General features: G+C 47.8%; 1 protein-coding gene across 1 annotated transcript in view; it reads left to right on the forward strand.

The window, feature by feature from the left end:
* Positions 1 to 17,764, forward strand: part of TMC2 (transmembrane channel like 2) — a 68,117-nt gene extending 50,353 nt beyond the window's left edge. Inside the window, exons 15-20 of the mRNA XM_042980765.1 lie at positions 3,061 to 3,128; positions 3,973 to 4,212; positions 10,366 to 10,491; positions 14,462 to 14,540; positions 15,379 to 15,496; positions 17,547 to 17,764. Coding sequence (XP_042836699.1) covers positions 3,061 to 3,128; positions 3,973 to 4,212; positions 10,366 to 10,491; positions 14,462 to 14,540; positions 15,379 to 15,496; positions 17,547 to 17,764 — 849 coding nt within the window. The remainder of the gene's footprint in view (positions 1 to 3,060; positions 3,129 to 3,972; positions 4,213 to 10,365; positions 10,492 to 14,461; positions 14,541 to 15,378; positions 15,497 to 17,546) is intronic.
* The last annotated feature ends 10,159 nt before the right edge of the window (positions 17,765 to 27,923 follow it).

The raw sequence follows: 27,923 nt of genomic DNA on the forward strand, positions 1-27,923 counted from the left end.
AAACTTCATAATTTTATCTGAGAACAAGAGTAATGAACTTTGTGCTCAAAGAGAATGCCATCTTTATTTTTTTGTCTAAAAAATTTTTCGGGGCGCCTGGGTGGCTCAGTTGGTTAAGCGGCCAACTTCGGCTCAGGTCACGATCTCGCGGTCCGTGAGTTCGAGCCCCACGTCGGGCTCTGTGCTGACAGCTCAGAGCCTGGAGCCTGTTTCAGATTCTGTGTCTCCCTCTCTCTGACCCTCCCCCGTTCATGCTCTGTCTCTCCCTGTCTCAAAAATAAATAAAAACGTTAAAAAAAATTTTTTTTTAATTTTTTTCAATCTTTATTTATTTCTTTTAATTTTTTTTAACGTTTATTTATTTTTGAGACAGAAAGAGACAGAGCATGAATGGGGGAGGGTCAGAGAGAAAGAGACACAGAATCCGAAACAGGCTCCAGGCTCCGAGCTGTCAACACAGAGCCCGATCCGGGGCTCAAACTCGTGAAACGCAAGATCATGACCTGAGCTGAAGTCGGCCGCTTAACGGACTGAGCCACCCAGGCGCCCCAAGGAAAAAATTTTTAATATTCATTTTTATTTATTTTGTTTATGAGGGGGGGAGGGGCAAAGAGAGAATTCCAAGCAGGCTGTGCTCTGTCATTGCAGAGCCTGACATGGGGTTCAATCTCATGAACCATGAGATCATGACCTGAGCCAAAATCAACAGCTGGATGCTCAACTGACTGAGCCACCCAGGCGCCCTGGGGTGAGGAAAAATTTTCTAACCAGGACACAAAACCCAGCAGATGAGAAGTTTTTTGGGTTTGTTTTTTTTTTTTTAATATATGAAATTTATTGTCAAATTGGTTTCCATACAACACCCAGTGCTCATCCCAAAAGGTGCCCTCCTCAATACCCATCACCCACCCTCCCCTCCCTCCCACCCCCCATCAACCCTCAGTTTGTTCTCAGTTTTTAAGAGTCTCTTATGCTTTGGCCCTCTCCCACTCTAACCTCTTTTTTTTTTTTTTTCCTTCCCCTCCCCCATGGGTTTCTGTTAAGTTTCTCAGGATCCACATAAGAGTGAAACCATATGGTATCTGTCTTTCTCTGTATGGCTTATTTCACTTAGCATCACACTCTCCAGTTCCATCCACGTTGCTACAAAAAGCCATATTTCATTCTTTCTCATTGCCACGTAGTATTCCATTGTGTATATAAACCACAATTTCTTTATCCATTCATCAGTTGATGGACATTTAGGCTCTTTCCATAATTTGGCTATTGTTGAGAGTGCTGCTATAAACATTGGGGTACAAGTGCCCCTATGCATCAGTACTCCTGTATCCTAGGGTACAGGATACATACCTGTAGGGTAAATTCCTAGCAGTGCTATTGCTGGGTCATAGGGTAGGTCTATTTTTAATTTTCTGAGGAACCTGCACCCTGTTTTCCAGAGCAGCTGCACCAATTTGCATTCCCACCAACAGTGCAAGAGGGTTCCCGTTTCTCCACATCCTCGCCAGCATCTATAGTCTCCTGATTTGTTCATTTTGGCCACTCTGACTGGCGTGAGGTGATATCTGAGTGTGGTTTTGATTTGTATTTCCCTGATAAGGAGCAACGTTGAACATCTTTTCATGTGCCTGTTGGCCATCCGGATGTCTTCTTTAGAGAAGTGTCTATTCAAGTTTTCTGCCCATTTCTTCACTGGGTTATTTGTTTTTCGGGTGTGGAGTTTGGTGAGCTCTTTATAGATTTTGGATACTAGCCCTTTGTCCGATATGTCATTTGCAAATATCTTTTCCCATTCCGTTGGTTGCCTTTTAGTTTTGTTGGTTGTTTCCTTTGCTGTGCAGAAGCTTTTTATCTTCATAAGGTCCCAGTAGTTCATTTTTGCTTTTAATTCCCTTGCCTTTGGGGATGTGTCGAGTAAGAGATTGCTACAGCTGAGGTCAGAGAGGTCTTTTCCTGCTTTCTCCTCTAAGGTTTTGATGGTTTCCTGTCGATGAGAAGTTTTTAAAAATATTTTTAAATGTTAAATTTCAAATTTCTAAGATTTAACCCTCCCGTATCTGGAATACGTATGTTTCCTCCCTTGATCCATGCCTGACCTTCCTTTCTCTCTCTCTTGACTTCTTCCTCCTCCTCCCCCCCCCCCCCGCCCCGTCACCTTTGACCTCCATTCCTGAAGGACAAATGGGGAAGTCAGTTTAAGCATGCTGCATAAGGAGGCCCAACTCCCTAGTGCTCACACACTTTGCGTTCTTTCACATAGCTGACAGATCTCCGAAACTCTGAAAATCAGATTCAGGCTGAAAATAGGAATCTGGCTGAGCTCTTTCCTTTCCGTGAACTGCTCTGAGACTAGAGGAAGGTGAAAAGGAGAAAAGAGAATTGAAAGGGTGGTTTAGTTATTTTGTTTGCTTGTTTGCTTTAAGAAAATGTTTATTATGTTTATTTATGTTTGAGAGAGAGAGAGACACAGAGTGCGAGTGGGGGAGGGGCAGAGAGAGAGGGAGACTCAGAATCTGAAGCAGGCTCCAGGCTCTGAGCTGTCAGCCCGACACAGGGCTCGAACTCACAAGTGTGAGATCATGACCTAAGCAGAAGCCGGTCACCTAACCGACTGAGCCACGCAGGTGCCCCTGCCTGTTTGCTTTCAAAACTATGGTTTTATTTGACTCCTCATCTGATTACTCGCATTTGGTTATTTATTCAATTTATGCCTCGGCTATAATTTCAAGGTCCATCTCTGATTAGAGCATTGGTAAAATGTTCTCCTAGGGGCTAGTGCCCTCCCAAGAACACACTGTTGGCCTGCAATCCCTAAAAGGTAAAAATTCTCACTTTTTTCGTCGAAAAAGTCATTGGAAAAAATTTCAACTTTGACAACTTCAGATCTTCTCTTGAAACGTGGAAAACGTGTTAAAGAAATAGAGCCGTGAAACCCAAGTTTCTCCAGTCACCGGAGCAGGCCCTTTGGGATAGAGTGGCCTTGGATTGGCCAGTTGGCTGGTAATAGAGGCTGGCTGATACCTAATGGATTCCTTTCTCTCTGTCTGCCTCCCCCTGCAGCCCTCTTACGCTGAGTTCGATATCAGTGGAAATGTACTCGGTTTGATCTTCAATCAAGGAATGATCTGGTGAGCTCTGCATTTTCTATCTGGGGACCACCTCATCGGGGGAGTCAGAAAAGTGGCATCCCAGGCTTTGCCCCCCAGCTAGCTGGGGAGAGGCTGGACAAATCTTCAGACCTCTCTGAACTGCCTCTTTTGAGATGACAAATAGAGGGCAGGATGGGATGAGAACCAGGGCAGTGTCTGGCCAACCCATGTGCTACCATAGAGTGGGGAGGGGAGGAGAGTAGGAAGAAAGAGAGGGGAATGAGAAGGAGGAAGGAAAAAAGGAAGAAGTAGAGAGGGGAAGAAGGAGGAGAAAAAAAGGGAGAGAGGGAGGAGAAACAGAGGGGAAAGGAAAGAAAGAGGGAAGGAGGGAGAAAATAGGAAGGAGAGGAAGAGTAAAGGAGCCAAGGGGCTCCCTCCTCTGAGACACGAGTTGGAAGAAAAGGCTGCGTAACTTCAGCCAAAGACTTTCAAGACTTCCGAGGGCTCGCCGCAAGCCAGTGTCCAATGCTCTCAATTTAAGGACTCCTGATACTTTTCTGGGCAGCAATGCTGTTTTAGGGGGGCCACAGAGAAATGGACAGGAGGCCAAAAAATTTGCTAGGTGCCTTGTGGCGAGACAGTGGTTAAATCCTGGCCAGAGCCCAAGCCGGGGGTGCTCAGAGCGCCTCCTTCCCCTGAGGAACCGGTGGCCAAGGCTTGGTGAGAAATGTCCTGCTTACGTGGGAGACCCCAGCCTTTGGGACCTGCAGGGAAAGCGGCTAGGCTTCGTGCTCCCAACCGCTCGGTCCCGTTTCCTCCTGTCTTCCTTCCCTGGCCTCTCCTGCTGTTGGGCCAACCAGGTGTGTGATGTCTGTCCTTCCAGGATGGGCTCCTTCTATGCCCCGGGACTGGTAGGCGTCAACGTGCTCCGCCTGCTGACCTCCATGTACTTCCAGTGCTGGGCGGTGATGAGCAGCAACGTCCCCCACGAGCGCGTGTTCAAAGCCTCCCGATCCAACAATTTCTACATGGGCCTCCTGCTGCTGGTGCTCTTCCTCAGCCTCCTGCCCGTGGCCTACGCCATCATGTCCCTCCCGCCCTCCTTTGATTGCGGGCCGTTCAGGTGCACAGGCTTAGTCGCCCGGGAGCAGCTCCTCTCCCAAGGCAGCCCGCTCAGAGAGTGCTGGCTCAGAAGGCCAGGTCTAGCATCACATCGGGCTGTGAAGGGCCATGGAGCCTTGGGCAAAATCATCAGGGCTGTTCAGTAGAGATTGTCGCAGGGCCGGAAGGGTTCTATGTCTGCGCGATCCAATATGGTAGCACCAGCCACACGTGGCTACTGAGCACCTGAAATGAGGACCGAGACACTAAATTTCTATACCTCATTACAATTCATTTTCACTGAAAGAACGAAAAACATGGCCGAAGGCTACCATGTTGGACAGCACAGCTCTGACCTTTTAACATCTGGATAATCTACCGCCCTGGATTACCTTACTGTAGCATGAGTAACGGGAGATATTCTGAAGACGAAATAACCATATATTTCCAAGCACCTTTCAAGCGTGAAGCAGCCACTGAGACCCTGGCCTGGGTCCCCACGCTGTGCAGAGCATTTGTCAGTGCTGTGGGCTCAGGGGATAAGCCGGGCTAGTTTAGGGGGCTGGGCGTTGTGTAAAGAAATAAATAATTGCGTAAGGAGGTACATTGAGAAGCCATATGTATCTGTTGCTATCTTTCCAAGGGTGAGGCCCCTTGGAAAGAAAGCCATCTCTCTACTTCGTAAGAAGGAGTTCTGTGGTTCAAGCAGTTTGGAACATGCTACCCCTTTCACCCGCCACCTTCTCACTTAGAAATGCTGGAGGCACACTCTTTATTAAAGGATTGGAAGAATCGTGCGATAAGATCACGAATGCACACCAGTGTCTCCAGCCTTATTGACCACAGACTCTTTCTTCATGTAACAACCATCCAGGGCCAGGAGTAAGGTGAGGCCAGGAAGGAAGCTCCATGAGGGTGTGATGTTTGCTTCCTCTCTCGCTGCTTCATACGCGGCGTCTAGAAGAGCACGTCTGGTTTATGGTCACCGCTCAAGCTAGACCGTTCATGTCACAAAAATTCACTTGTACAGGGAGGGACTTAGGGTTCCAACCAGATCCCAGCAGGCAGCATAAATGAACGAGATGGGCAGTATTGCATAACATAAAGTTTTTGCAAATAAAGGGTCATTGGAGCACAGCCACACCCACTTGCTTACTTCTAATCTACGGTTGCTTTCTCAATATAACAGCAGAATTGAGTCATTCCAAAGAGACCATCCGGTTCAACAAGCCTGAAATTGTTATTATCTAGCTCTTTCCAGAAAAAAAAAAAAAATCACCAACCCCCTGACTTAGAGCATAGACTCTTGAGTCAGCTCTGTCATTTGCCAGCTGGGTCATCTTGAGAAGTTACTTAGCTCCCAACACCACAAGCTAATTGCCTCTAAGATGGAAACAACGGTAGCGCCTACCCCAGAGGGTTGTTCTGAAGATTTAGTGTATTATTTGCCAAGTACTTAAAGGAGTGTGCTAATCCATAGTAAGCCAAGCCTGAGCCCTGGCCAAACTGGGGAGGAGCTGGGACTCATAACAATGCTATGAGGTGGGAGGTATTATCTACACAAGGGCTTAGCTAACTTTTTCTGTAAAGAGCCTGAGAGCAAATATTTTAGGCTTTAGGAATCAAGAGGAAAAATCAAGCATATCACGTAAGTACTGATATAACAAGAGAAAGAGATGGCCACAAAGTTTTTGTTGACGAAATTCAAGATAGGACGACAAGAGAGAGTAATTTTTTGTAATATAGGTCTACCAGTGAAAAGAATGGAGTTCTTTTATGAGAGCGGGCGATAATAGTTCACATAAGAGAGGCTCAAAGTTACTGTTCCCCGTCATCAAACGTCAATTTCACTGCTCAGATGGCCACCTTTGCCGCCCGGATCCATCACTGTACCGGACGTGATGACACATCTCCTCCCATAGGAAAACAATTGCCAGTAAGCTTTCTTGCTGCTAAGCCATCGAACTGCTGTGCAGTAGGGCAAGTCAGAATAGTTGGCTTCCATCTCTTTCCTTTTTTTAAAGTTTTGTGTATTTAACTAATCTCTACACTCCACGTGGGGCTCAAACTCACGACCCTGAGCTCAAGAGTCACACGCTCCTCCCACTGAGCGAGCCAGGCGCCCCCGGGCTTCTGTCTCTGACAAAAACGTACATGTTGGAAAAGGACTAAGTCATGAGAGCGAAAGAAGTTCACCATCGACACTACTGATGGCGATTGCGCGTGACAGATTCATCTATTTTCTGCAAATTACCTACAGCTGAATAAGAGAATGAATAACCGTAGTCTGCACACATCCAAAAGTTCACAAGCTTTGTCAATTTGTCCAGCTAAGCCGTCTTCTGCTCTACACATACTTCGACCGTTATCAGCTACAGCACGTCTTAGCGGATCCATTTCATTTCACCCACACTGAATTCCATTCCATTCAATGGAATTCGGGATGGAATTCGGGACTAGTTGTACCAAATTAGGGTTTACTTAACTTCTTTGAGAAATTTTCAACCAAATTTGTTCCACACAGTATATTCACAGAAATCAGTCCTTCAGTCACTTCAAACTTGGCATTGGTTCCTCAAATGAACAACTGAATAGCATCAGTAACATCTATGGACCCGTCAAGAGCCAAAGAAAAGCGCTCAAACTCATTTGCCGTCCTTTGAATACAACGTTGCTCTCAGTGTCCTCAACTCTTCCAGCAGCTGCTTTTGCCGGAAACTCTAAAAGTCTTAAGCAAGTTTCTTTTCTCCAGATGCATTTCTTCAGCTCTTGCAATCAAATGCAATTTAATTACTGCACCACTGGTCAGTGACGAACATAATTTTGGAAAGCGGAGGAAGGCGGGGGGTGGGGGGGGGGGTGGTCCTTGCTATATAGAGAACAGAAAGCTTAGCTGAATTATGTCCAACAAGTGTATGGAAATCTGAATTTATAAATCATGAACTTGCATGTTTGGCTAAGGAGACTTCTAAGCAAAGTGTTGAAGGTGCAGCCTGGTTTCTTCTTGCTTTAAACTGAAACGTGAGAGGAAAGAGATAAATTGAGAAAAGAGCTGACTAGAGAAAAGGAACCAGAACTTGATGATTTGGGAAAACCTTATCCAGATTGAAAAAGACCCTAAAAACGAATTCATGGTCAGGAAAGCACACTCGAAAGAGAAAACGAAGGGGCAGCCTGGGCAACTTTTTGCTAGTGCTTCTGAAGAATCAAAAAACCTGAATATTCATTCATGCAGAGGATTTTTTTTAAGCTTGTGACTGGGATCTCTCAACCACCCCAGCGGAAGCCAAAAGTAGAGATAGAATTCTCCAGGAAAGATCTGGGTACCACCCTCTGGTCTAAGGGACTGAATTCCCACAACCTACATGGAAGACCCACCAGGTACTTAAGAATGTTATATAAGCCGGGGCTCCGGGGTGGCTCAGTCAGTTGAGCATCTGGCCTCGGCTCAGGTCATGATCTCACAGTTCATGAGTTCAAGCCCCGCATCGGACTCTGTGCTAACAGCTCAGAGCCTGGAGCCTGCTTCGGATTCTGTGTCCCCCTCCCTCTCTGCTCCTCCCCTGCTCATGCTCTGTCTCTCTCTCTCTCTCCCTCAAAAATAAATTTAAAAAATTTAAAAAAATTTTAAGAATGTTATATAAGCCAGCTTTAATGTTATCTTATGGCCAGTGTATTCGTGGAGTAAAGAACTTGTTTTCTGGTTTCCCAGGTCCACAGATAGAGAAGAATTTTGCTCCAAGATGAATCCTATCCAGAGTCGCATCTATACCTGATTTAGATGATGAAATTTGGGGCTTTTGAGCTGATGATGTTTAGATGAGATTTTGGACTTTGGGTTGATGCCATAATGGGCTGCAACTTTGGGGGAGGAAGGGAAGGCAAAGAATGTGTTTTACAGGTGGGACAAATGTGAATCTTCAGGGACCAGAGAGGATGCAGTGGTGGGCTGAATAACGGCTCCCCAAAAGATTTATGTCCTAATCCCTGCAACCTGCGGGTGGTAGCTTATTCAGCAAATGGGCCTTTGCCAATGTGATTAAGTTAAGGATCTTGAGATGGGGAGATTATCCTAGATTATCCAGGTGAGTCCTAAATCACGAGTGTCCTTATTAGAAGGAGACAGAGGGAGATTTGACCACAGAAAAAACAGAAAGTGATGCGACCATGGAAGCAGAGAGAGATTTGAAGATTCTATGGCACCGGCTTTGAAGAAAGAGGAAGGGGCCATGAGCCAAAGAATGTAAGGAGTAAAGCTCTAGATACTGAAAAAAGGCAAGGAAACAGATTCTCCCCTGGAACCTCCCTCTGAAGGGAGCGCAGCCATGCCCAACGCCTTGGCTTCAACCCAGTGAAACACGTCAGACTTCTGGCCTCCAGAGCGATAAGAGAACAAATTTGTATTATTTGAAGTCACCCGTGTGGGAATCTGTTGTAGCGCATCCTGGAAACTAAAACATCATCTAATACATCACGATTCAAGGACAAAATAACCCATACTTGACTGTAACTTAAAATCAGAACACGTGAGATTTGCTTTTCTTGTGTTTACATGACGGGTAGGTGCTGATAATAATAAAAAATTAATCACCTGTCATACTATGGTCATACGCATGGCCCTTGAAATGCTGTCGTTATAACTGCATCAGGGCAATTCATAGTTTGCTGTGCGACAGCACTAAGCATTGAGATGGCGACAAATGGTCTCTGGCCCAACTATTCATTGTCTGCCATTGTAGCACAAAAACAACCCTAGACCATATATGAAGAAATGAGTGTGGCTGTGTTCCAATAACATTTTCCCTACTGACACTGAAATGTGAATTTCCTACTTCAGTTTCTATGGTTCACAAAATATTCTTCTTCTTTACCACCCCCCCCAACCATTTAAGTACATAAAAACCATTCTTCATTTTCGGGCCATATGAAAATAACAAGCCAAATCTGGCCCGTAGACCATTATTTGCCAATCCTTGATCAATACTTTCCAGAAGAGAAAAATGAAGCTTCTGGCTATAACATTTTGGAGGGCACTTACAGTCTGACGGTCCCATACACAATGTTGTATATAAATTCCTATCTGTGTCCTCTAAACTACCCTCGGGGGCAAATACTATTATTATACTTATAATCCCATATTATACTATATTATTATTATACTATATTATGCAGAAGAGGTGACTAGGGAAGAGAAATTTTCAGTACCTTGGCCAAAGATATCAAACCTCCACAGCACTGTCCAATAAAATTTTCTATGCGAGGGAAAACATTTCATATCTCCTCTTCAAATACAGTAGCTACAAGACACATGACTACCGAGCACTTGAAATGAGTGACTAAAACCCTGAATTTTTAGTTTTACTTAATTTTACTTAATGTTTAGTTTCTTTTCAATAGCTACACTGGACAATACTGCTCTAATGGGGAGAGCGAGGGAACAGGTAGACACAGGAAGAAAGAGAATAAGTAAATTATCCACGGTGTCCCACAGCTAATAAATGAAGGAGCAAGGACTTGAAGCAGGAATTTCAAGCCCTAAAGTCCATTGTCTTGGCACTGAAACGACCAGCCAAAGCTAGCAGTGGACCATGATTTCTGGGCAGGTGCTTGTGGAAGTCAGTCTACGTAGAGGTTCTTAGGCATTTGAAGAAAATCGAAATTACCACTGTGACCTGTCCAGGAGCCCGTCCCAGGTGGTCCATTCTCCTGAAACTATAATCTGAAGACTGATTGTAGGTGTTTTTGAGAGTCACCATGAGGTTGTCTATCACGTAAGCCTCTGGAAAACTGTTTCCAAACCAGGGGGTCCAGAGGGAGCTCCATGTTGGGCTTACGGCTACATCTCGCAGGCAGTTTTCTCCCACGAGAGTGTCGTAGAAAACCCGTTTCATCTTGTGGAGGAAGGTATCAGACACAGGAGACCCATGTGGTCTGAGAAGTTTTGAGGGACCAAGGGGCCAGCATGAAGCTGGTGAACCGGGGCTCTGCCCCAGCTCTAAACCATAGCCAAATGGCAGCTCCTCGTGGGGCATTTTTCACCTGCAGCCCATTTGGAGCAGAGCTCTGGGTTTTCCAGGGAAGCAGGGGTGAGTGGCAGCTTTGGACCCACAGGGGCAGGGGCACAGTTGTGTGTCAGGCGAGCTTTCTGACGTGCCGTAATGTGTTCTCTCTACAGTGGGAAAAACAGAATGTATGACGTCATCCAAGAGACGATTGAAAATGATTTTCCAACCTTCCTGGGCAAGATCTTTGCTTTCCTCGCCAACCCTGGCCTGATCATCCCAGCCATCCTGCTGATGTTGTAAGTCAGCCAGGGCCCCTCCCCTTGCCCTTGAGACTCCCCTGGCGGGTCCTCCTTTCCTGCCCTCTTACTTAATCTACACTTCCCAGAGGCAGAGCCCAAGACGAAGACTCGAACGCAAATAGTTAATTGGTGAGGGAGGAAGGTCATTATCACTGGGATGATTTTAATGTGGATGTGGATGGGGGTTGGGGGGGGGGGGGGCTCTGAGAAACAGTGTGTCTGAGTCATCCTGCTCAAGGGTGAGGGATGGGGCTTTCGTAGACCAGCACCCATCGGTCACTGGTTGGGTGAGATCAAAGGGGAGAGGGGTTGTTTCCTCAGCCATTTGAGTCAGGTGCATTCGCGGGTAGAACGGATTCCGCAGGGGAATGGAAGGGACACTCCAGGCACAGAGGTGAAGGAACTGGCAGTTGTAAGTCTTTCGGGGAGCACGCTGAAAGACGGGGTCCAAGGAATACAGATGGGCAAGCCAGTATTTTGCAGCACCCTCCTAAACGTTCGCTAGAAATATCAAAGATTTCTGGGCTCTGAGTCTCTGAGGGCTGATTCAGCCTGTCCCTGGCTGGGCCCTGGAGGACTTCTCCACAGGGCACACCGTGCACTTGCACATTTGGGTCTCACCACTATCCCTCCCAAAGACTGAGAAAGCCCCAAGGACAGTGGGTGGGTCTGATGATTTCTCTACCCCCAACACCAGCCTAGGCCATAGGAAGTAAATGACAAATAGTCAAGGAAGGAACGAGGGAAGAGAGAAAAGAAGGTGGGAAGCAAGAATCCTGAATTTGAATTACTGTCATCAACAATGTTCTAGTGAGGGACGCCTGGGTAGCTCAGTCGGTTAAGCGTTTGACTTCAGCTCAGGTCATGATCACAGTTTGTGAGTTCGAGTCCCGCGTCGGGCTCTGTGCTGACAGCTCAGAGCCTGGAGCCTACTTCTAATTCTGTGCCTGCCTCTCTCTCTCTGCCCCTCCCCTATTCATACTCTCTCTGTGGCTCAAAAATAAATAAATGTTGGGGCACCTGAATGGCTCAGTCGGTTAAGCGCCCAACTTCGGTCTCATGGTTCATGGGTTCAAGCCTCACGTCGGGCTCTGTGCAGACAGCTCAGAGCCTGGAGCCTGCTTCGGATTCTGTGTCTCCCTCTCTCTGCCCCTTCCCCAGCTCACACTTTGTTTCTCTGTCTCTCTCAAAACTAAATAAATGTTAAAAAAAAAATTTAATAAATAAAGGTTAAAAAAATTTTTAATGTACTAGTGAAAATATTAGAGCATTTTTCTTCATAAAAATCTTTTTTTGGCATGCTTTTTTTTTTAATTGTGAAATATTCCTGGGGCACCTGGGTAGCTCAGTCAGTTAAGCATCAGACTTTGGCTCGAGGTTTGTGGGTCCGAGCCCCGCGTCGGGCTCTGTGCTGACAGCTCAGAGCCTGGAGCCTGCTTCGGATTCTGTGTCTCCCTCTTTCTCTCTCTGCCCCTCCCCCGCTCGCACTCTGTCTCTCTCTCAAAAATAAACATTAAAAAAAAATTATGTAGGGGCGCGTGGGTGGCTCAGTCGGTTGAGCGTCCGACTTCAGCTCAGGTCACGATCTCGCGGTCCATGAGTTCGAGCCCCGCATCAGGCTCTGGGCTGGTGGCTCAGAGCCTGGAGCCTTCCGATTCTGTGTCTCCCTCTCTCTCTGCCCCTCCCCTGTTCATGCTCTGTCTCTCTCTGTCTCAAAAATAAATAAATGTTAAAAAAAATTTTTTTAATAAAAAAAAATTTTTTTTAATTATGTATTGTGAAATATTCCTAACCTACAGAAAAGTGGAGACAACCATGAACATGATTCCAAGAGTAAACAGATGTTAATATTTTTCAGTGTTTGCTTCAGATCTGTCACTTTCCACGAAATAAAATGTTACAGATAACACTTCAAGTCCCACCTAATCCTGCTCTCTCCCTCTCTCTCTCTCTCTCTCTCTCTCTCTCTCTCTCTCCCCCACAGTAACCGCTCTCGAAACCATTTGCACGCACGGTTTGGTATTTTCATCACGTTGGCCATGTCCTATTGTTTTCTGGGCTTTAAATTTTTTTGTGAATGGTTCACCCAGCATAGCTTTCCTCACTCAACATTATGTTTGGGGAATACATGACCACACATTTTAACGGCTCTACTCCCATCTGCCGTATGATTAAACCACAGTTTATCCACCCCTCTGCCTAGAGGTGGGTAGATTGTTTCCACTTTTTTGCTACTGCAGATGTGGCCGTTGGGCAAATGTGAGGGATTCCCTAGGACAGACCATGGGAAGTGGAGTAGGGAATTGTGGGTATGAGTTTCTTCAATCTTTCTATTTTATTTTATTTTATTTTGTTTTATTTTATGTATGTATGTATTTATTTGAGAGAGAGAAAGAGAGAGGCAGAGCAGGCGAAGGGCAGAGAAGAGAGGCAGACACAGAATCCGAAGCAGGCTCCAGGCTCCGAGCTGTCAGCACAGAGCCTGACACGGGGCTCGAACTCACGGACCATGAGATCATGACCTGAGCCAAAGTCCAGACACATAACCGACTGAGCCACCCGGGCGCCCCTTTCCAGTCCTTTTAAATAGTGCTGAAGTGCTCCCCCAAATAGGTGTATTTCCTCCCATCCTTGATTGGAACATCAGCCTCGCTCACCCTGGCCTGAGAGAGGACTGGGGTGATGGTGACAACCTGGCCTATGCCTTGACCGCCTGAGGAAATTCTGGAACCCACACACCAAGCCTGACCCTTGCAGGTGGCACCAGGAAGTGCTAAATTTGGGGACGGAGGGACACAGCCACCCATGAGGATTTCATCCTCTCCCACCTCCGATTCCTCCCTAATAAATGGGTTGTTAACTAGGAGAGAAGGTGAGGCCTGGCACAGAGCAGGGACTTGCACAACAGATTCCGCTCCCCCTGCCTGTCCTCCCTTCTCTCCTCTGAGTCTCTGCTGCAGGAGGCTCCCATGACAGTCTGGGACCCACGCTGTGCCCCGAAGACAAGGTGATTCCTCCCCTCTGGTGGGAGGGAGCTGGCCGACTGGAGTTGCCCTGAGCGGGCCCCACCCTGAGGGGAAAGCTTAGAAGACCCAAGCCGGAGCAGCTAAGGCTTGAAATCCAGGGAGAAAAGTGACAAATAAGGATGAACCACGAAAGCCCCCAAGGAACAGGCCGACACAGCACCCCATCCGGGTGGCACCTCGGCTTTTGTGGCCCCTGCCCTCTCAGGTGGTGCACCCAAGTCACAACCCCCCCGATCTCAGGTCCTGTGAAAGGGAAGCCCACGCTCTGGCCTCAAAGGACGCCTAGGCAGCCGGTAGGAGCTGGACCTTGAAAACCATCAGCCCAAGACAGTGCTCCCTAAGCAGGGACCTCCAGGACTTCGGCAGCTGTGTTTTCAAGCAAACTTGGAGCAGGCACCTAGCGCCCAGACTCTCCTCTCTCAGCCCTCGAGGCCTGTGGAAAAGAGCTTTAGCTAAATGCGGGCTCCACCAAGAACTGATAGATGGGGCCACCTTGGGCAAACTCCTTAACGTCTCACCATTCCAGGTTGCTGATCTGGAAAAGATCATCCTTTCTACCTCATGGGGTTTGGGTGAAGACCACTGAGATGTGGAGTGGGATGCCCGTGGCGCGGAGCCTGACACAGGGCAGGTACCCAGGAAGCAGGGTCAGGAGACCCTGCCCCTCCCCCACCTCTTCAGATTTCCAAGAAGGAAGGCTTTACTGAGCACTCTGAGAGCTAAAAATGTGTATGTCATTTCCACATTCAATAAAACAGAAGGCAGAGGTGTCCAGAACCTCCTCCGCACTAAGTGGAGACAGGAGAGTAGGTGTTCTATCCCTCCAGCCTGCCCAGAGGCGACCTACTCCAGGAAGCCGGCCTTGATTCCTCTGGAAGGGGTCCAGCTCTTGTCACTTTCCAAGACTGCGGTATCACAGGAGGCTCACTTTTCTCTTGCAGCCTGGCCATCTACTACCTGAACTCGGTTTCCAAAAGCCTTTCCCGAGCGAATGCCCAGCTGAGAAAGAAAATCCAAGCGGTGAGTCTGTCGGGAGTTTTCGCTCAAACAGATCTCACGTTTTTGTTTTCTGCTGATTTGCTCTTTGAGCCCAGCTGTACGATCTACATGGCCTTCTTCTAAACGAAATCCCAAACTATCCGTATTGCAGGAAGCCTTGTAAGATCGAACAACACGCATATATGTTCTGAGGCTATTTGGGGGGCAGACAATAATAACGCCTTCGATTTGGAGAGGTTGCTAAAGAACAGGAGAAATTCAATAAAACCAGTAAAAATTTCAGTAAAACCAGTACCCATAATAATACCTACAGTTTAAAGCTAACACAGTAAACACTAGAGAAAATATTGTCAAAATGACTTAGTGCTTGTGCCCAGGGCCTAAGGGGTCTCTTAAGCCCCTCGCCACTGTTTCTCTCTCCCTCCCCCTCTCTCCACCAGCTGACTTCTGACTGCTGTTTTCCACTCTCCCAGCCCCCAAACCCCTCCTACACATGGTAAAGGGCAGACCCCAACCCTCTCTGAGCCTTGTCCTCCTGGCTCCTTGCCCCCCCGCTTCTGGAATAATCTCATTTGCCTCGCAGCCACTTCCCTATCCGCATCTCCCTCTGTTAATCTCACCATCCTCCTGCCCAGATTCCAGAAAGCCTTGAAATGGAGGACTGGCGAGGTTTCTGTCCTCCCCTGGCCAGATGTTCCTTCAAATACTGTGCAAACCTGAGTCTTGGGCTGTCCCTCTTCAACCAGTGGTGAGGACCTACAAGAACTGAAGACGGAGTCCTTGTCCCCCTAGATCTCAACATCCTAGGCTCTGAGCCTCAAACACTCATTTCCCAGAGAACTAATTATTTCTCCTGCAGCTCCGTGAAGTTGAGAAGAGCCACAAATCTGTCAAAGGCAGGACCACAGCCAGAGATTCAGAGGACACAGCTAAAGGCAACTCCAAAAATGCCACCCAGCTCCAACTCACCAAAGAAGGTAAATTCTAGCGGCGAGTGGGAGGCTCAGTCACTTGAGCATCTGACTCTTGATTTTAGCTCAGGTCATGATCTCACGGTTCGTGGGTTCGAGCCCCGTGTCGGGCTCTGGGCTGACAGCTCGGAGCCCGAAGCCTGCTTCCGATTCTGTGTCTCCCTCTCTCTCTGCCCCTCCCCTGCTCATGCTCTGTCTCTGTCTCAAAAATAAACATTAAAAGAAAAATTTAGTGTCCAGGGATGAGATGCAGAAGAGTGACTGGCTGGCAGCTTATCGGAAAGCTGAAGAAAATATTTGAAATCTTCTCAGTTTCCCACATGGGACAGGAAATGGAGTAAATGCGATGTTATGTTGTAATTTCACCAGCAGAAGTGAGACCAAAAAATGGAACTGACATATCTGGGCGCCAATAGACTTAAGTGTGGAAGGGGAAAAAATAGATGTATGAAAGGTTTTCTATGAGAAACCAAGGAACGCACACTGGCTTGGCAGTGGTAGTCTCATGGCCCCCACAGTCCCAATGTGCCTGTCCCTCTTACCCAGTCCTTCCCCGCCCTGCTCTTCTGGCTGCTGCTTTCAAGCCGGCCCTTCTCCAAATTTGAGTTTTCAGGGTCCCCTGGGTGGCTCAGCCGGTTAAGCGTCCGACTTTAGCTCAGGTCACGATCTCAGGGTTCGTGGGTTCGATCCTGCTGCCGGGGCAGAGCCTGCTTCGGATCCTTTGTCCCCCTCTCCGTCTCCCCCTCCCCAACCCCCAACCAGACGCACGTGCCCTCCTCTGTCTCTCAAAAACAAACACTTAAAATACTTTTTTGAATTTTTGTTACAAATCCAAAGGCCTTTCAGTTGTGTACTGAGTAACTCAGCACTGCAGTGTTTGATGTTTAAAAAGTTAGCGGGGGGCGCCTGGGTGGCTCAGTCGGTTAAGCGTCCGACTTCAGCTCAGGTCACGATCTCGCAGTTCGTGAGTTCGAGCCCCGCGTCGGGCTCTGGGCTGATGGCTCAGAGCCTGGAGCCTGCTTCCGATTCTGTGTCTCCCTCTCTCTCTGCCCCTCCCCCGTTCATGCTCTGTCTCTCTCTGTCCCAAAAATAAATAAACGTTAAAAAAAATTAAAAAAATAAAAAAATAAAAAATAAAAAAAAATAAAAAGTTAGCGTGATCTAGAGCACATCAGCGGGAGTAGGCTGGCGGGGGAGCGCCTAGGAAGATGGCCAGCATTTCATCTGAAAAACTCATGGCCTCCATCGCTGCCCTCACTTAGCTTCTCTTCTTGAAGAATTTGCTAGAATGATACCAGTTACTGTAACACACAGGCCCAAACAACTAATGACTCAAACACAATGAAGGTTTCCTTCTCACTCCACGTAAAGTCCAAATTGGGTGTTTCACCCGATGGCCACTTTCTTCGCAAGTGACAGCCGCAGGGACGCTGGCTCCTTCCATCCCGTGACTCCACCCGCATCAGGTTGGTGCCGGGGGAAGAGGCCAGAGGACACCTGGAAGCGGGGCTGGGCAAAGCCTGGACTTCAGTCACAGGCCACATTCACCCACCCTGAGAACCTAGTCCATTTCTGTGTCCCAGGAACTGCGTCTGGTTAAGAACGTGCCAACAACTGCCCCGAGGTCAGAGTGAGGGGAAGAGAAGGACACGGGTAAGCAAAAGCACTAGAAATTGGATATGATGCCACACAGGTTGCAAAGGCCCTTCCAGCATCATCTGTGACCCTGTCAGCCACCTGGGAGGCTGTTATTATCATCCCAACGTCATGCTCAAGAGAACCCAGGCTCAGGGAGTCCAGCTGAAGGCCAACATTCGAAATCTAGCTCTCCGGCCAGCAGACCATATTCCTCCAGCAGATCCGTTTATGCTAAGGCTAGCCCGAGGCCCAATAGTGGCCCCCAGACACCTAAGGGCCACCTGACCATTGTCACATCACCAGATGGAACTGAAATCCACAGGCCGAGCAGGGCAGCTCCAGAAGGGCTCCGATTCGATACCAGGCAACTGAAGCAAATCCTCCCACGCCCTCATTCTTGTCTTGGTTCCTTTTCCAGGGACCACGCCTCACTCTGCCAGCCAAAACCAGACCACAGGCAAGAAGGCCCAGGATCCTGGGATCTCCCGTTCTGCCAGCAGGATCACGCTGCCTGTCTCCCAGCACCTCCCCGTATCTCGGCCTCCTGGTGTCAGACCAGATTCTGGCCAACCTCGGCCTCAGACCCATCCTTGGAGGTCAGCCTCTGGAAAGAGCGCTCCCAGACCTCCCCACTGATAACGGGGATACACAAGCACCATTCTGGGGCTGATCCTTGGGCCCCGCCAGCTCACACACCCAAAATGATATTCTCTCTTCCTCTCTCTCTCTCTCTCATGCACACACACACACACACACACACACACGATACCCATGCACGCACGTTCTCTCTCCTTTCATTGAATGTGGGAATTTCAATTACTTAGTCTCAGGCAGTTGGCCACCAAAACTGGAAGACAATGGCTTCATCCACTCTTTAGGGGAGCTGAGCCTCCCGACTCCCCCTAAACTGCCCTTCCTAGTATCTTGGTTCAGGCAGCCTGGACCTTGAACTCACCAGTCTCGACTCCAGACTTTGGGAGGAGGGACCAGGGCCATGATCATCACCATAGACTTTGTCATGGCACCCATGTTGGTGTTATGCCCAGAATTCGTGATCCCCAAATACCGCCAGGGAGCCGAGTCCGATGTAAAAGCAAAAGAGCCTTTATTCGAGCTAGCTCGAGCTCAATCCCCTACCTGCACCCGACGCAGCGGTGAGATACCGGGGAGAGAGAGTGAGTTTCAAAAGGACAAAGGTTTTATTGGGGCCTAGGGGCAGTTGGTGAAGTAATGGCTGTGGCCTCAGCCGATTGGCTGGGGAAGGGTCCGAGTCTTTGTTAGGCAGGTGGGGGGGGGGGCGTTGCTCAAGGGGAGGAGGTGTGGTCAAGGTGAAGGACACAGAACAAGATGGAGTCGGCAGGCGTAGGCCCGCCCTTTCATTGGGACCCTGGTTTCTGCTAGCCTTACTAACTGGGAGGAGGGGCCCACATTCCTAACTGTCAGCCCTATCCAAAGGAGATGAGGTGGTTTAAATAAAAGGTACAAGAAAGCACTGAAAACAAAGGTAAATGAGCCAAAGTGCAGCCATGGTGAGTGGGAAGATGGTTCTCCCCCGGAACCCAGCCTGAGGGGAGCTGAGGCCATTAAGCAGCAAAAAATGCATCGGAGCCTTCCAGCAGCAAGGCAACAAGCAAGCGTTTCTTCCAACCGAAGAGGACTTAGATTGCTCGGGGCAGAAAATCCTTCTCAAGCGTCAAATTCTAAAAAGAATTTGATAGTCTGCTTACTGTCTAGGGAATGTTGAAGATGGTTTCTCTGAGGAGTTTTGCAAAGGATGCAATGCAATCGCCTTGTCTGGCGATCCGATGTTCAGCTAGCATCACGATGTGGTTCTCTGCAAAATGTCTCCTCGGGGGCATAAGCCAGGGAACCCCAAGCCACGGAGAAGGCCTCGCCAGCAAGGACAGAGGCTCGGCAGGGAGCGAGTCATAGCCCAGGACACTGACAGCGCAGGTATCCTGCGGGTGGTTTCCTCCCCTCCTCTGCCCCTTGTTCCCAGCCCCCCCCCCCCCCCGTGAGCCACGTGGCTTCAGAATCATCTCATGCCTGGTCTCTGAGTGCTCTAAGGGGAGTCCTCTCCCCGACCCACGGCCCAACCACGGCCCCAGGGGTTTTCAGGAGAAGCCCCCACACCTTGGAGGTCAGGCAAAGTCCTGGTGGGGAGATGGAGATTTTACAGAGATTTCATAAGCTATAAATTAAAATAAGTCCCAGGTTCCATCCCACTTCCTTCCCCTTCCCAACCCAGCACCAACGCTTCACGTGTGACCTGGAACGGAGTGGGAACGGGGACCACATGACGGGGAGAAACAGATCAGTTCTTTCTCCCCTATCTCCGGGCGAGGCTAACGAAGATGTTTGTGGAACTCAGGTCCAACCCTCAATCCCAAACTCTTGTGTGTCATGTGCCTTCTTCTGGGAGGACACAATCTGGTCCTGAGCTTACTACCTACCTGACCCCTCGACATGGGAATCCAGGCTGCCTAACCCAACCGCCCAGGACTGGGAGGTCAGACACCTGACCTTCAGAGACACCCGCCCAGATAATGCCAGCCCCTGGGGAGGGGAACGAGAGGGGCCTGAGTCATCAGCCTCCTAGTGATCCCTGTCCAGCTCCCAATGGCTACCCAGATGCCTAAGCACCCACTATAAACACAAACACACTATCCTTTTTTTTTTAAGATTTATTTTTGAGAGAGAGTGCAAACGGGGGAGGGGCAGAGAGAGAGGCAGTCAGAGGATCCAAAGCAGGCTCTTTGCTCACAGCAGTGAGCCCGATTCGGGGCTTGAACTCACAAACCGGGAGATCATGCCCTGAGCCCAAGTGGGACGCTCAAACGACTGAGCCACCCAGGTGCCCCACAAACACTTTATCCTGTCCTGAGGATGCACAATTTTATGTGAGGGAATGTATTTGTTGTCTGTTTCTGCATAACAGATTACCCCCCAAACTTAGCAACTTCAACACTTAGTATCTCACAGTTTCTGTGGGTCAACCATTTGGGAGTGGCCTTCCTGGGCAGTTCTGCCTCTGGGTATCTCTCAAGATCTCAGGCCGGGCTACAGGCGCCGGAAGATTTGGCTGGGACTGGAAGATTTGCTCTCAAGATGGTTCCTACACATGGCTGTTGACGGGAGGTTTCATTCCCTGCTGGCTATTAACAGGAGACTTCGATTGCTCCCCATGTGGATCTCGCCAGGGATCTGCTGGGGTGTCCTCACAACACAACAGCTGGTCCCCACCCCCATCCACGCCCCCAGAGCAAGTGATCCAAGAGAGAGAGAGAGAGAGAGAGCAAGGAGGAAGCCACGTGCCTTTTGTAGCCTAGTCTCAGAAGGTACGCCGTCAATCCTACCACTTTCCATCCGTTAGAACTCAGTCACTAGGTCTAGCTCACACTCAAGGGTAGGAGATTAGGCCCCATCTCTCGAAGGGAGTTATCGAAGAATTTTTGAACGCGTTTTAAAAGGAGCTTTCCTAACTCAAACAGTCGCAAGACTTCGGTCAAACTCTAGAGCTTTTTCGAGAGTTGTCCATCAGAGAATTAGCTAAGGTGGTTCCCAGGACCCTCAAGCAACAGGAATCTTCCACCGAGCTAGAGAGAGAGGCAGGGGAAGAAGGCACAGGTAAGAGAGGAAGGGTGTTGTTGATACAGTGTGGCTTTACAGTGGGGGCATGTTATTAGAACATGGTCCTATCTGCGATTCAGCCTATCCAGGAGCCATCAGTCATGAAGATCACTCTTTCTTCTTTTTACTCCCTCCCTCCCTCCCTCTGTCTCCCTCTCTGTCTTTCCTTGTTCAGCTCACCTAAGAATGATTTGAAATAGAAAGTCTATTTAACAATTTATCCAGAGAACTACGGCTGGTGTCTTACTGATGATACCTTGTTTGTGCATTTCTTACTGGGGGAAAATGAAATGGACACTGGTTTTTATCTGTCAGGGGTTATTTCTGCAGTCAGATCCTTTCATTTCCGATAATCGCGCTCTATGACCATAAAGAACGTCGTTGTACACAGACTCACATAAGTAGGAACACATCTTTGGGGAAGATCAAGGAAGACACCTGATCTCGCCATGGCTTGCATACTCACAGAAACCGGGGTATGGTGCACCAGCCAGTAAGGGGAGCTGGGCCACGTACCAAGAGCATCCACTCTGCTGGTGACCCTCAATTCAGTAAACTCCCTTCAGACATTCTCGGGAGAGGCCCGCCCAAAGCTGAGACACCCAAGTTCCTATAAGGGATAATAAGAACAAAACCTGCACTGCAGAAAGGGACATTTGTCCTTTTTTGACCTTGGCAGAAAGTGGAGGAGGAAAAAGTCTCCCTTGAGAATTTATACCCACAAGGCAACCCTCACACAGAGGATCTCAGTTCCCACACCAACTGGGCATTCCCAAAACCTCATATGGAAAATTTTAATTTAAAGTGATCTTAGGTTCATAGCACCTCCGAGAAAGAGGGGGGCAGAAAGGCAAAGCAACAACAAACAATGTAACGAAGAGAAAGCGTGTAAGATGAGAGAAATAGGATATATCAGCAATCAAAACAAATGCAAATAGACCAAGCCCTGCAGATAAGAGGACAGAGATTATCAGATGAATATTTTATAATCCCATGTGCTGTTTCTAAGAGATATCTTTAAAACCTAAGGATAGAGTCAGTAGGGACTTTATCCCTTTTTGTTCCTAGGGAACAAAACTAAAATACAATCTTCAAAGGCAAAATCACCAGGGGTGTGAGGGCCATCCAATTTTGTAAGTTAGGCTTATTTTTGAGTGCTGAGGGTTGCTGTTAAAGACAGCTCTCTGCAGCACTGTGCCAGGTAACTTATTCTGCGATGCAGTATTGGTTTTAGAAAGCGTGAAGAAAGGCCCAAGATAATGGTTGGGGCAGATGAGGTATACAGAGCATTACAGACATCTCTGTCACCGGACCATGTCTGCAAAATGAGCCATAGAAACCTGAGCTCCAAATTCCGTTAGAAAGATCCCACAAGTTGACACGTGTCAGACACATGTAAGTCAAGCACGGTGCTACAGGCTCAGAAAAAACAGATATGATCACAGGCGTGGACGAGATCAAACATCCTGGAGGGGCGCCTGGGTGGCTCAGTCGGTTAAGCGTCCGACTTCGGCTCAGGTCATGAGCTCACGGTTCAAGGGTTCAAGCCCCGTGTCAGGCTCTGTGCTGACAGCTCACAGCCTGGGGCCTGCTTCGCCTTCCATGTCTCCCTCTCTCTGCCCCTCCCCCACTCATTCTCTGTCTCAAAAATAAACAGACATTAAAAGAAAATTTAAGATCAAAAATTTATGAACTCAATGATCTTCCTTGGATGCTTTTCATTCTTCTGTGTCTGTGGAAATATTGTTCATATGTGTAACTCATTACCAAAGACTGTTGCAGGGGTTCTTTATACATTTGAGAAAAGGGCCAAGGAATTCCTGGAAGCCTTTCAAATTCAGTGTGAGGGTTTTCCATTCTAGAAATGAGTGTAGAGTGCCGCCATCTTGAGGTTGTTTCATGCAATTTCCTTTCCTGAAGTTCTCCCTACGCGCTAGAATTCAAAAAGCATATTCCATTTCCATAGGTCCCCAATAGTGTCGACAGGAGTGAAAACTCTGGGCTAACTTACACCAAAATGACACAGTGAGCCACAGCCTGGGCTAAATAAAAGCGGAATAGATGCTATAGAGTATGATTCTTCCCAGTGAATGGACAGTTCTATCTACAGGGAGAAAGAAAAGGCTCCAGGTGCCACATGGCTTTAAAGCTTGAACCTGGGGCGCCAGGGTGGCTCGGTCAGTTAAGCATCTGACTTTGGCTCAGGTCATGATCTTGCAGTTTGTGGGTTTGAGCCCTGCGTTGGAACTCTGTGGTTGGAGCCTGGAGCCTACTTCGGATTCTGTGTCTCCCTCTCTCTCGCTGCCCCTCCCCTGCTTGTTCTTTCTCAAAAATAAACTTTAAAAAAATAAGTAAATAAATAAATAAAAGCTTGAACCTGGAACATGCCCAGGCAACCAGCACTCTTGTTCCATCCTATAGCTCATTTTGTTTTGTTTTTTTCAAACATTTCTTTTTTTTATGTTTATTTATTTTTGAGAGAGGGAGACACGGAGGGCGAGTGGGGAAGGGGCAGAGAGAGAGAGAGACCCAGAATCCGAAGCAGGCTCCGGGCTCTGAGCTGTCAGCACAGAGCCTGATGCAGGGCTCTAACCCACGAGCCGTGAGAGCCCAAGTCAGAAGCTTAATCGGCGGAGACCCCACCCCGATCTCTAAATGACCCACACATTCTTCTCGTAACTACCTAAAACCTCTTCTAGCTGTAAAGTCTTCCCCAGGAACTTCCCCAGGAAGTTGTCTTCCGGTCAGCCTCCCACACTATTGCACTAAAGCCCTTGTTGATGCTCCACTCCTGGGATTATAAAGTCTCCGAGGTCAGAGGTCACAGGTTAGCGTCACCGTCACCATTGTATCTCTGCTGGATGCCGCCTCTTCCCTGAGGGCCTGGGTAAAATGACGCAACCTTCCGTATTGTTGCACTACACATTTACTTGATTTTTTTTTATCTCCTCCTAGAATGTAAACTCTGCCATGGCAGTGACTTGGTTTCTTTACTACTGTCTCCAAAGCACCTAGAAAGATACCTAGCATGCTATAGGGACAAAAAAACCTTTTTTCCCATTTTTTGTTGTTTTTTTTTTGAAAGTGACTGAGTGGGTGGGGGGAGGTGGGGGGGAGAATCCCAAGCAGGCTCCATGCTCAGCAGGAGCTCGATTCCACAACCCTGGGATCATGACCTGAGCCAAAATCAAGAGACCGATGTTCAACCAACTGAGCCACCCAGGTGCCCTAAAATCTTTTTTTTTTTTTTTTTGGATGAATAGAAGAATTCACTGATGCTGTCGCTTCTTGAATACCCAGATTCCTCATCCTGACCCCTGAACATCCTCATTCCTCCTCTGCAAAAAGACGTCAGATCGTACAGCATCCGAGGGGCCTGCTAGCTTGAAACCTACCTATATCCTCAAAGACTAGCCCAAAAAAGACTGGCTGAATTCAGTTGTTTAGTTTGGCTTCTGAGATGAATGGAGGTAGCTTTGGGCTCGCTTCTCTGCTCCCTCCCCCCACCACTTGCCACCAGCCCATCTTCCTGTCTGTAAGGTGTCTGCACGCTGAAAGAAATCACCTGGGCCTAATACAGGGCGCCCGGGTGGCCCAGTTGGTGAAGCGTCTGACTCTTGATCTCAGCTTGGGTCTTGATCTCTGGGTCGTGAGTTCAAGCCTGATGTTGGGTTCTACACTGGAGAAGGAAGGAAGAAGGGAGGGAAGGAAGGGGAGTCCCCTGGGCCTCATGCATATAAGGATGCCAGAGGTCAGGACCACATCAGGATCTACAAGACTGAGCTGAAATGATACAATCAGGGTAGTAAATCTGAGGTTAGGAAGTTCACCGGCTTATGCCACCCCCCATTTTTGCAACAGCATCTTGCCTCCTTATCCAAAAAGTAAGCAACAGCCCTCACAGTGCATAACTGGATGCCACCGGGCAGCGATGGGTAGCCAAAGTTTTTCAAAGAAAAAGAGGAGGAAATAACGCTTAGAAAGCAGCAACAGGAAGCAGGGAGGACATCGACCTTTATCACCAGTCGAAATAACATGTGGGTCCTCACAGCATCCATAAAAGAAACTAGAATACATTTGGAATTGAATTGCGATGAAAATGTTGCACACCAAAAATGTGTAGACTACAGTGAAAGCAGTACTTTGGAGGGAATGCAGAATCAAAAAGAAAGGTTTACATTAATGAGCCAAATGAACCCACGTTTGCTGACTGATTCATGGTTATGGCTGCTTGGCAAATCATCCCCAAATGTAGTGGCTTTGAGCCACAACGTCATTTCTCACAATTCTGTGGGTAGATGGGGCTCAACAGGTGGTTCTTCTGCTGGCCTTGTGTGGGGTTGCTTGTGTGGTGGCAGTCAGACGGTGGCTGGGGTGGGAACACACACAATGGCCCTATCTACCTTCTTGACGGGGACAGCTGGAAGGCTGGGCTCGGTTGAGCTGCTCAGAAAGCTGGACCTGTCCGTGAAGTCTCAGGGCCTTTCCTTCTCTACAAGGTCTCGCAAGCAGAGCGGCTGAATTTCTCATTAGGCAACTCAAGGCTCCGAAGAATGCAAAAGGCTGAGGCTTTGCCCTGGCACAGTATCACTGCTACCACATTCTATTGGCTAAAATGAATGAATCACAGGCCCAGCCTGGTTCCTTGTGGGAGGACTACACGAGGACCTAATGCCAGGAGGGATGGATCACTGGTGGTCATCTTCGGAGACGAGCTACCACAAGGTGATCCTGAGACACCAAGCCCTTAATCTTTCCTTTACTTCACGCTACAATGAGCACCTACAAACAGAACGTGATTGGATTCTCTGCCTTAGGAAGATCATTCTGGCAGTGGCGAGGAAGATGGCTTAGAGAAGGGGAAGCCAGAAGTTTTGCCACTTTGGTGGCAAAGAACTGACCCTAGGTAGGGATGAACCCAGCCCAAAGGGAAGGAAGATATGGTCTCTAATATCACATGCTACAGAGATGCCCATCGAGGTCAGGACCATGACGTATCAATGAGACAGCTTAGTTAAAGAGGTGGAGGTGAGCGGCCCCCGGGTGGCTCAGTTGTTTGAGTGTCCAACTTCAGCTCAGGTCATGATCTCATGGTTGGTGAGTTCGAGCCTTGCACCAGGCTCACTGCTGTCAGTGACGTGCCCACTTCGGATCCTCTGTCCCCCTCTCTCTCTACCCCTCCCCTGCTCGCACTCTTTCTCTCTCAAAAATAAATAAAACATTAAAAAAAATAAGAAGCAAGGGTGCCTAGGTGGTTCAGTCGGTTAAGCGTCTGACTTCGGCTCAGGTCACGATCTTGCATTTGGTGAGCTGGAGCCCCGCATCAGGCTCTGTGCGCAGAGCCTGGAGCCTGCTTCAGATTCTGTGTCTCCCTCTCTTTCTGCGCCTTCCCAGTTCACACTGTGTCTCTCCGTCTCAAAACTAAATAAAAATAAAAATAAAAATAATTTGTTTAATTTAAAAAGCAAAGAGGTGGAAGTGAGGAAGCCAAAAGAATAGTGTTAGTGGTCACACCACATCCCATCTAATCGTGTGTGTATTTCACCAGTTGAAGTGCTATTCTCTTCCGCCATTTCTGTAAGTTAACCAACCACTGTAAGTTAGCTCTGTAAGTTAGCTCTACCACAGTTCCTTTATAACCAGACAGCTCAAATCTATGGTTAACTTTCAGCTCGGTGACTCGCAGGCCTCTTGAATTTAACCCATAGAAATGTATGTTTATGTATATACACCCACACTATAAATTTGCATGTGTGCATATGGATTTTACATACATACATACATACGTATTTCTATGTATGCTTAGCTGAAGCAAACATCTTACAGATCAATCCTCTGTAGGACCTACTATTATGTCCTATTCTCTTTCTTCCGATTTTTTTTAAGTTTATTTATTTATTTTGAGAAGAGAGAGAGTGTGCACAAGCAGGGGAGGGGCAGAGAGAGAGAGAGAGAGAGAGAGAGAGAGAGAGAATCCTAAGCAGGCTCTGCACTATCAGCACAGGGCCCAGTGTGGGGCTCCATTCTATGAACCATGAGATCTTGACCTGAGCTGAAATCAAGAGTTGGATGCTTAACCAACTGAGCCACCCAGTGCCCCACATCCTATTTTTCTAATGCTGGCCAAGAATGTCTAAATTAATTCTGCAATCCATTGATGCATTCTGACTTTACCTTGAAAACCCCTACTTTAGCAGGTAAGCACCTGTAACCCTGGGAATATTTAGGATTAAGTACAGAAATAATGAAAAAAATCAGTCATAGCATTAACATTTTGTTACATTTTGGAAACATCTACTTAATTTGGTATTTATAATTTAAGAGAATTTAACATACTGATGTATGTAACAGATTAATTTTGCAATTCCACTTTAAAATGTGAAAGAGTGGGGCACCTGGGTGGCTCCTTTGGCTGAACATCTGACTCTGGATTCTGGCTCAGGTTACCATCCACCGCCAACGGTCCAGGGTTGTGGGATCAAGCCCTGCCTCGGGCTCTCCACTGAGTGTGGAGCTTGCATAAGATTATCTCTCTCACCCTCTGCCCCTCTCCCCTATTCACGCTCTCTAAAAAAAAAAAAAAAAAATTTAATGTGAAAGAGTAACTGATTCAGATTCATGACTGTACAAGAATATATGTAATAAGAATTTAATCACATTTTAAGCAATATTGAGATTATGAGATTTTAAGGTTCCTCCTATTTTTAAGAGTGAGCTCAGTACTTGGATTTTGTTTACCAAGGAAGTGAATTGCCTAAGAAAATAGGTTCAATTTATAAATGCGCTTTAGTTATGGGGATATATGGAATAAAAATCCCCTTAAAATGATTTTTTTTTAATTTTCCAGCATATTTACTATTTTAGGATAACCAGGTTTGGGGTTTATAGCTCTAATATTCATTACTAAAGCAAAGGAAATTTCAAAAGTCACCAGATTGCCCAGAACCCCGTCCTAGAGGGCCTGGAAGCAGCTCCCATTCACCTGGAACTGGGCGTTCAACGGGGCGAGCAACACGTGGCCCTACCAAAGGAACTGGTTCTGCTTCAGCAGGGGAACCAGAAGCCGACCAAGGAACAGGTGAGACTGTCGTTCGTTTCTACCGTATCGCCTGCCACCCTCATTTTTTAAAGTAATAAACAAAATACAACCGAAAAGCTCAAAGCG

Source organism: Panthera tigris, chromosome A3, assembly GCF_018350195.1.
Source record: "Panthera tigris isolate Pti1 chromosome A3, P.tigris_Pti1_mat1.1, whole genome shotgun sequence".
NCBI classification, from domain to species: Eukaryota; Metazoa; Chordata; class Mammalia; order Carnivora; family Felidae; genus Panthera; species Panthera tigris.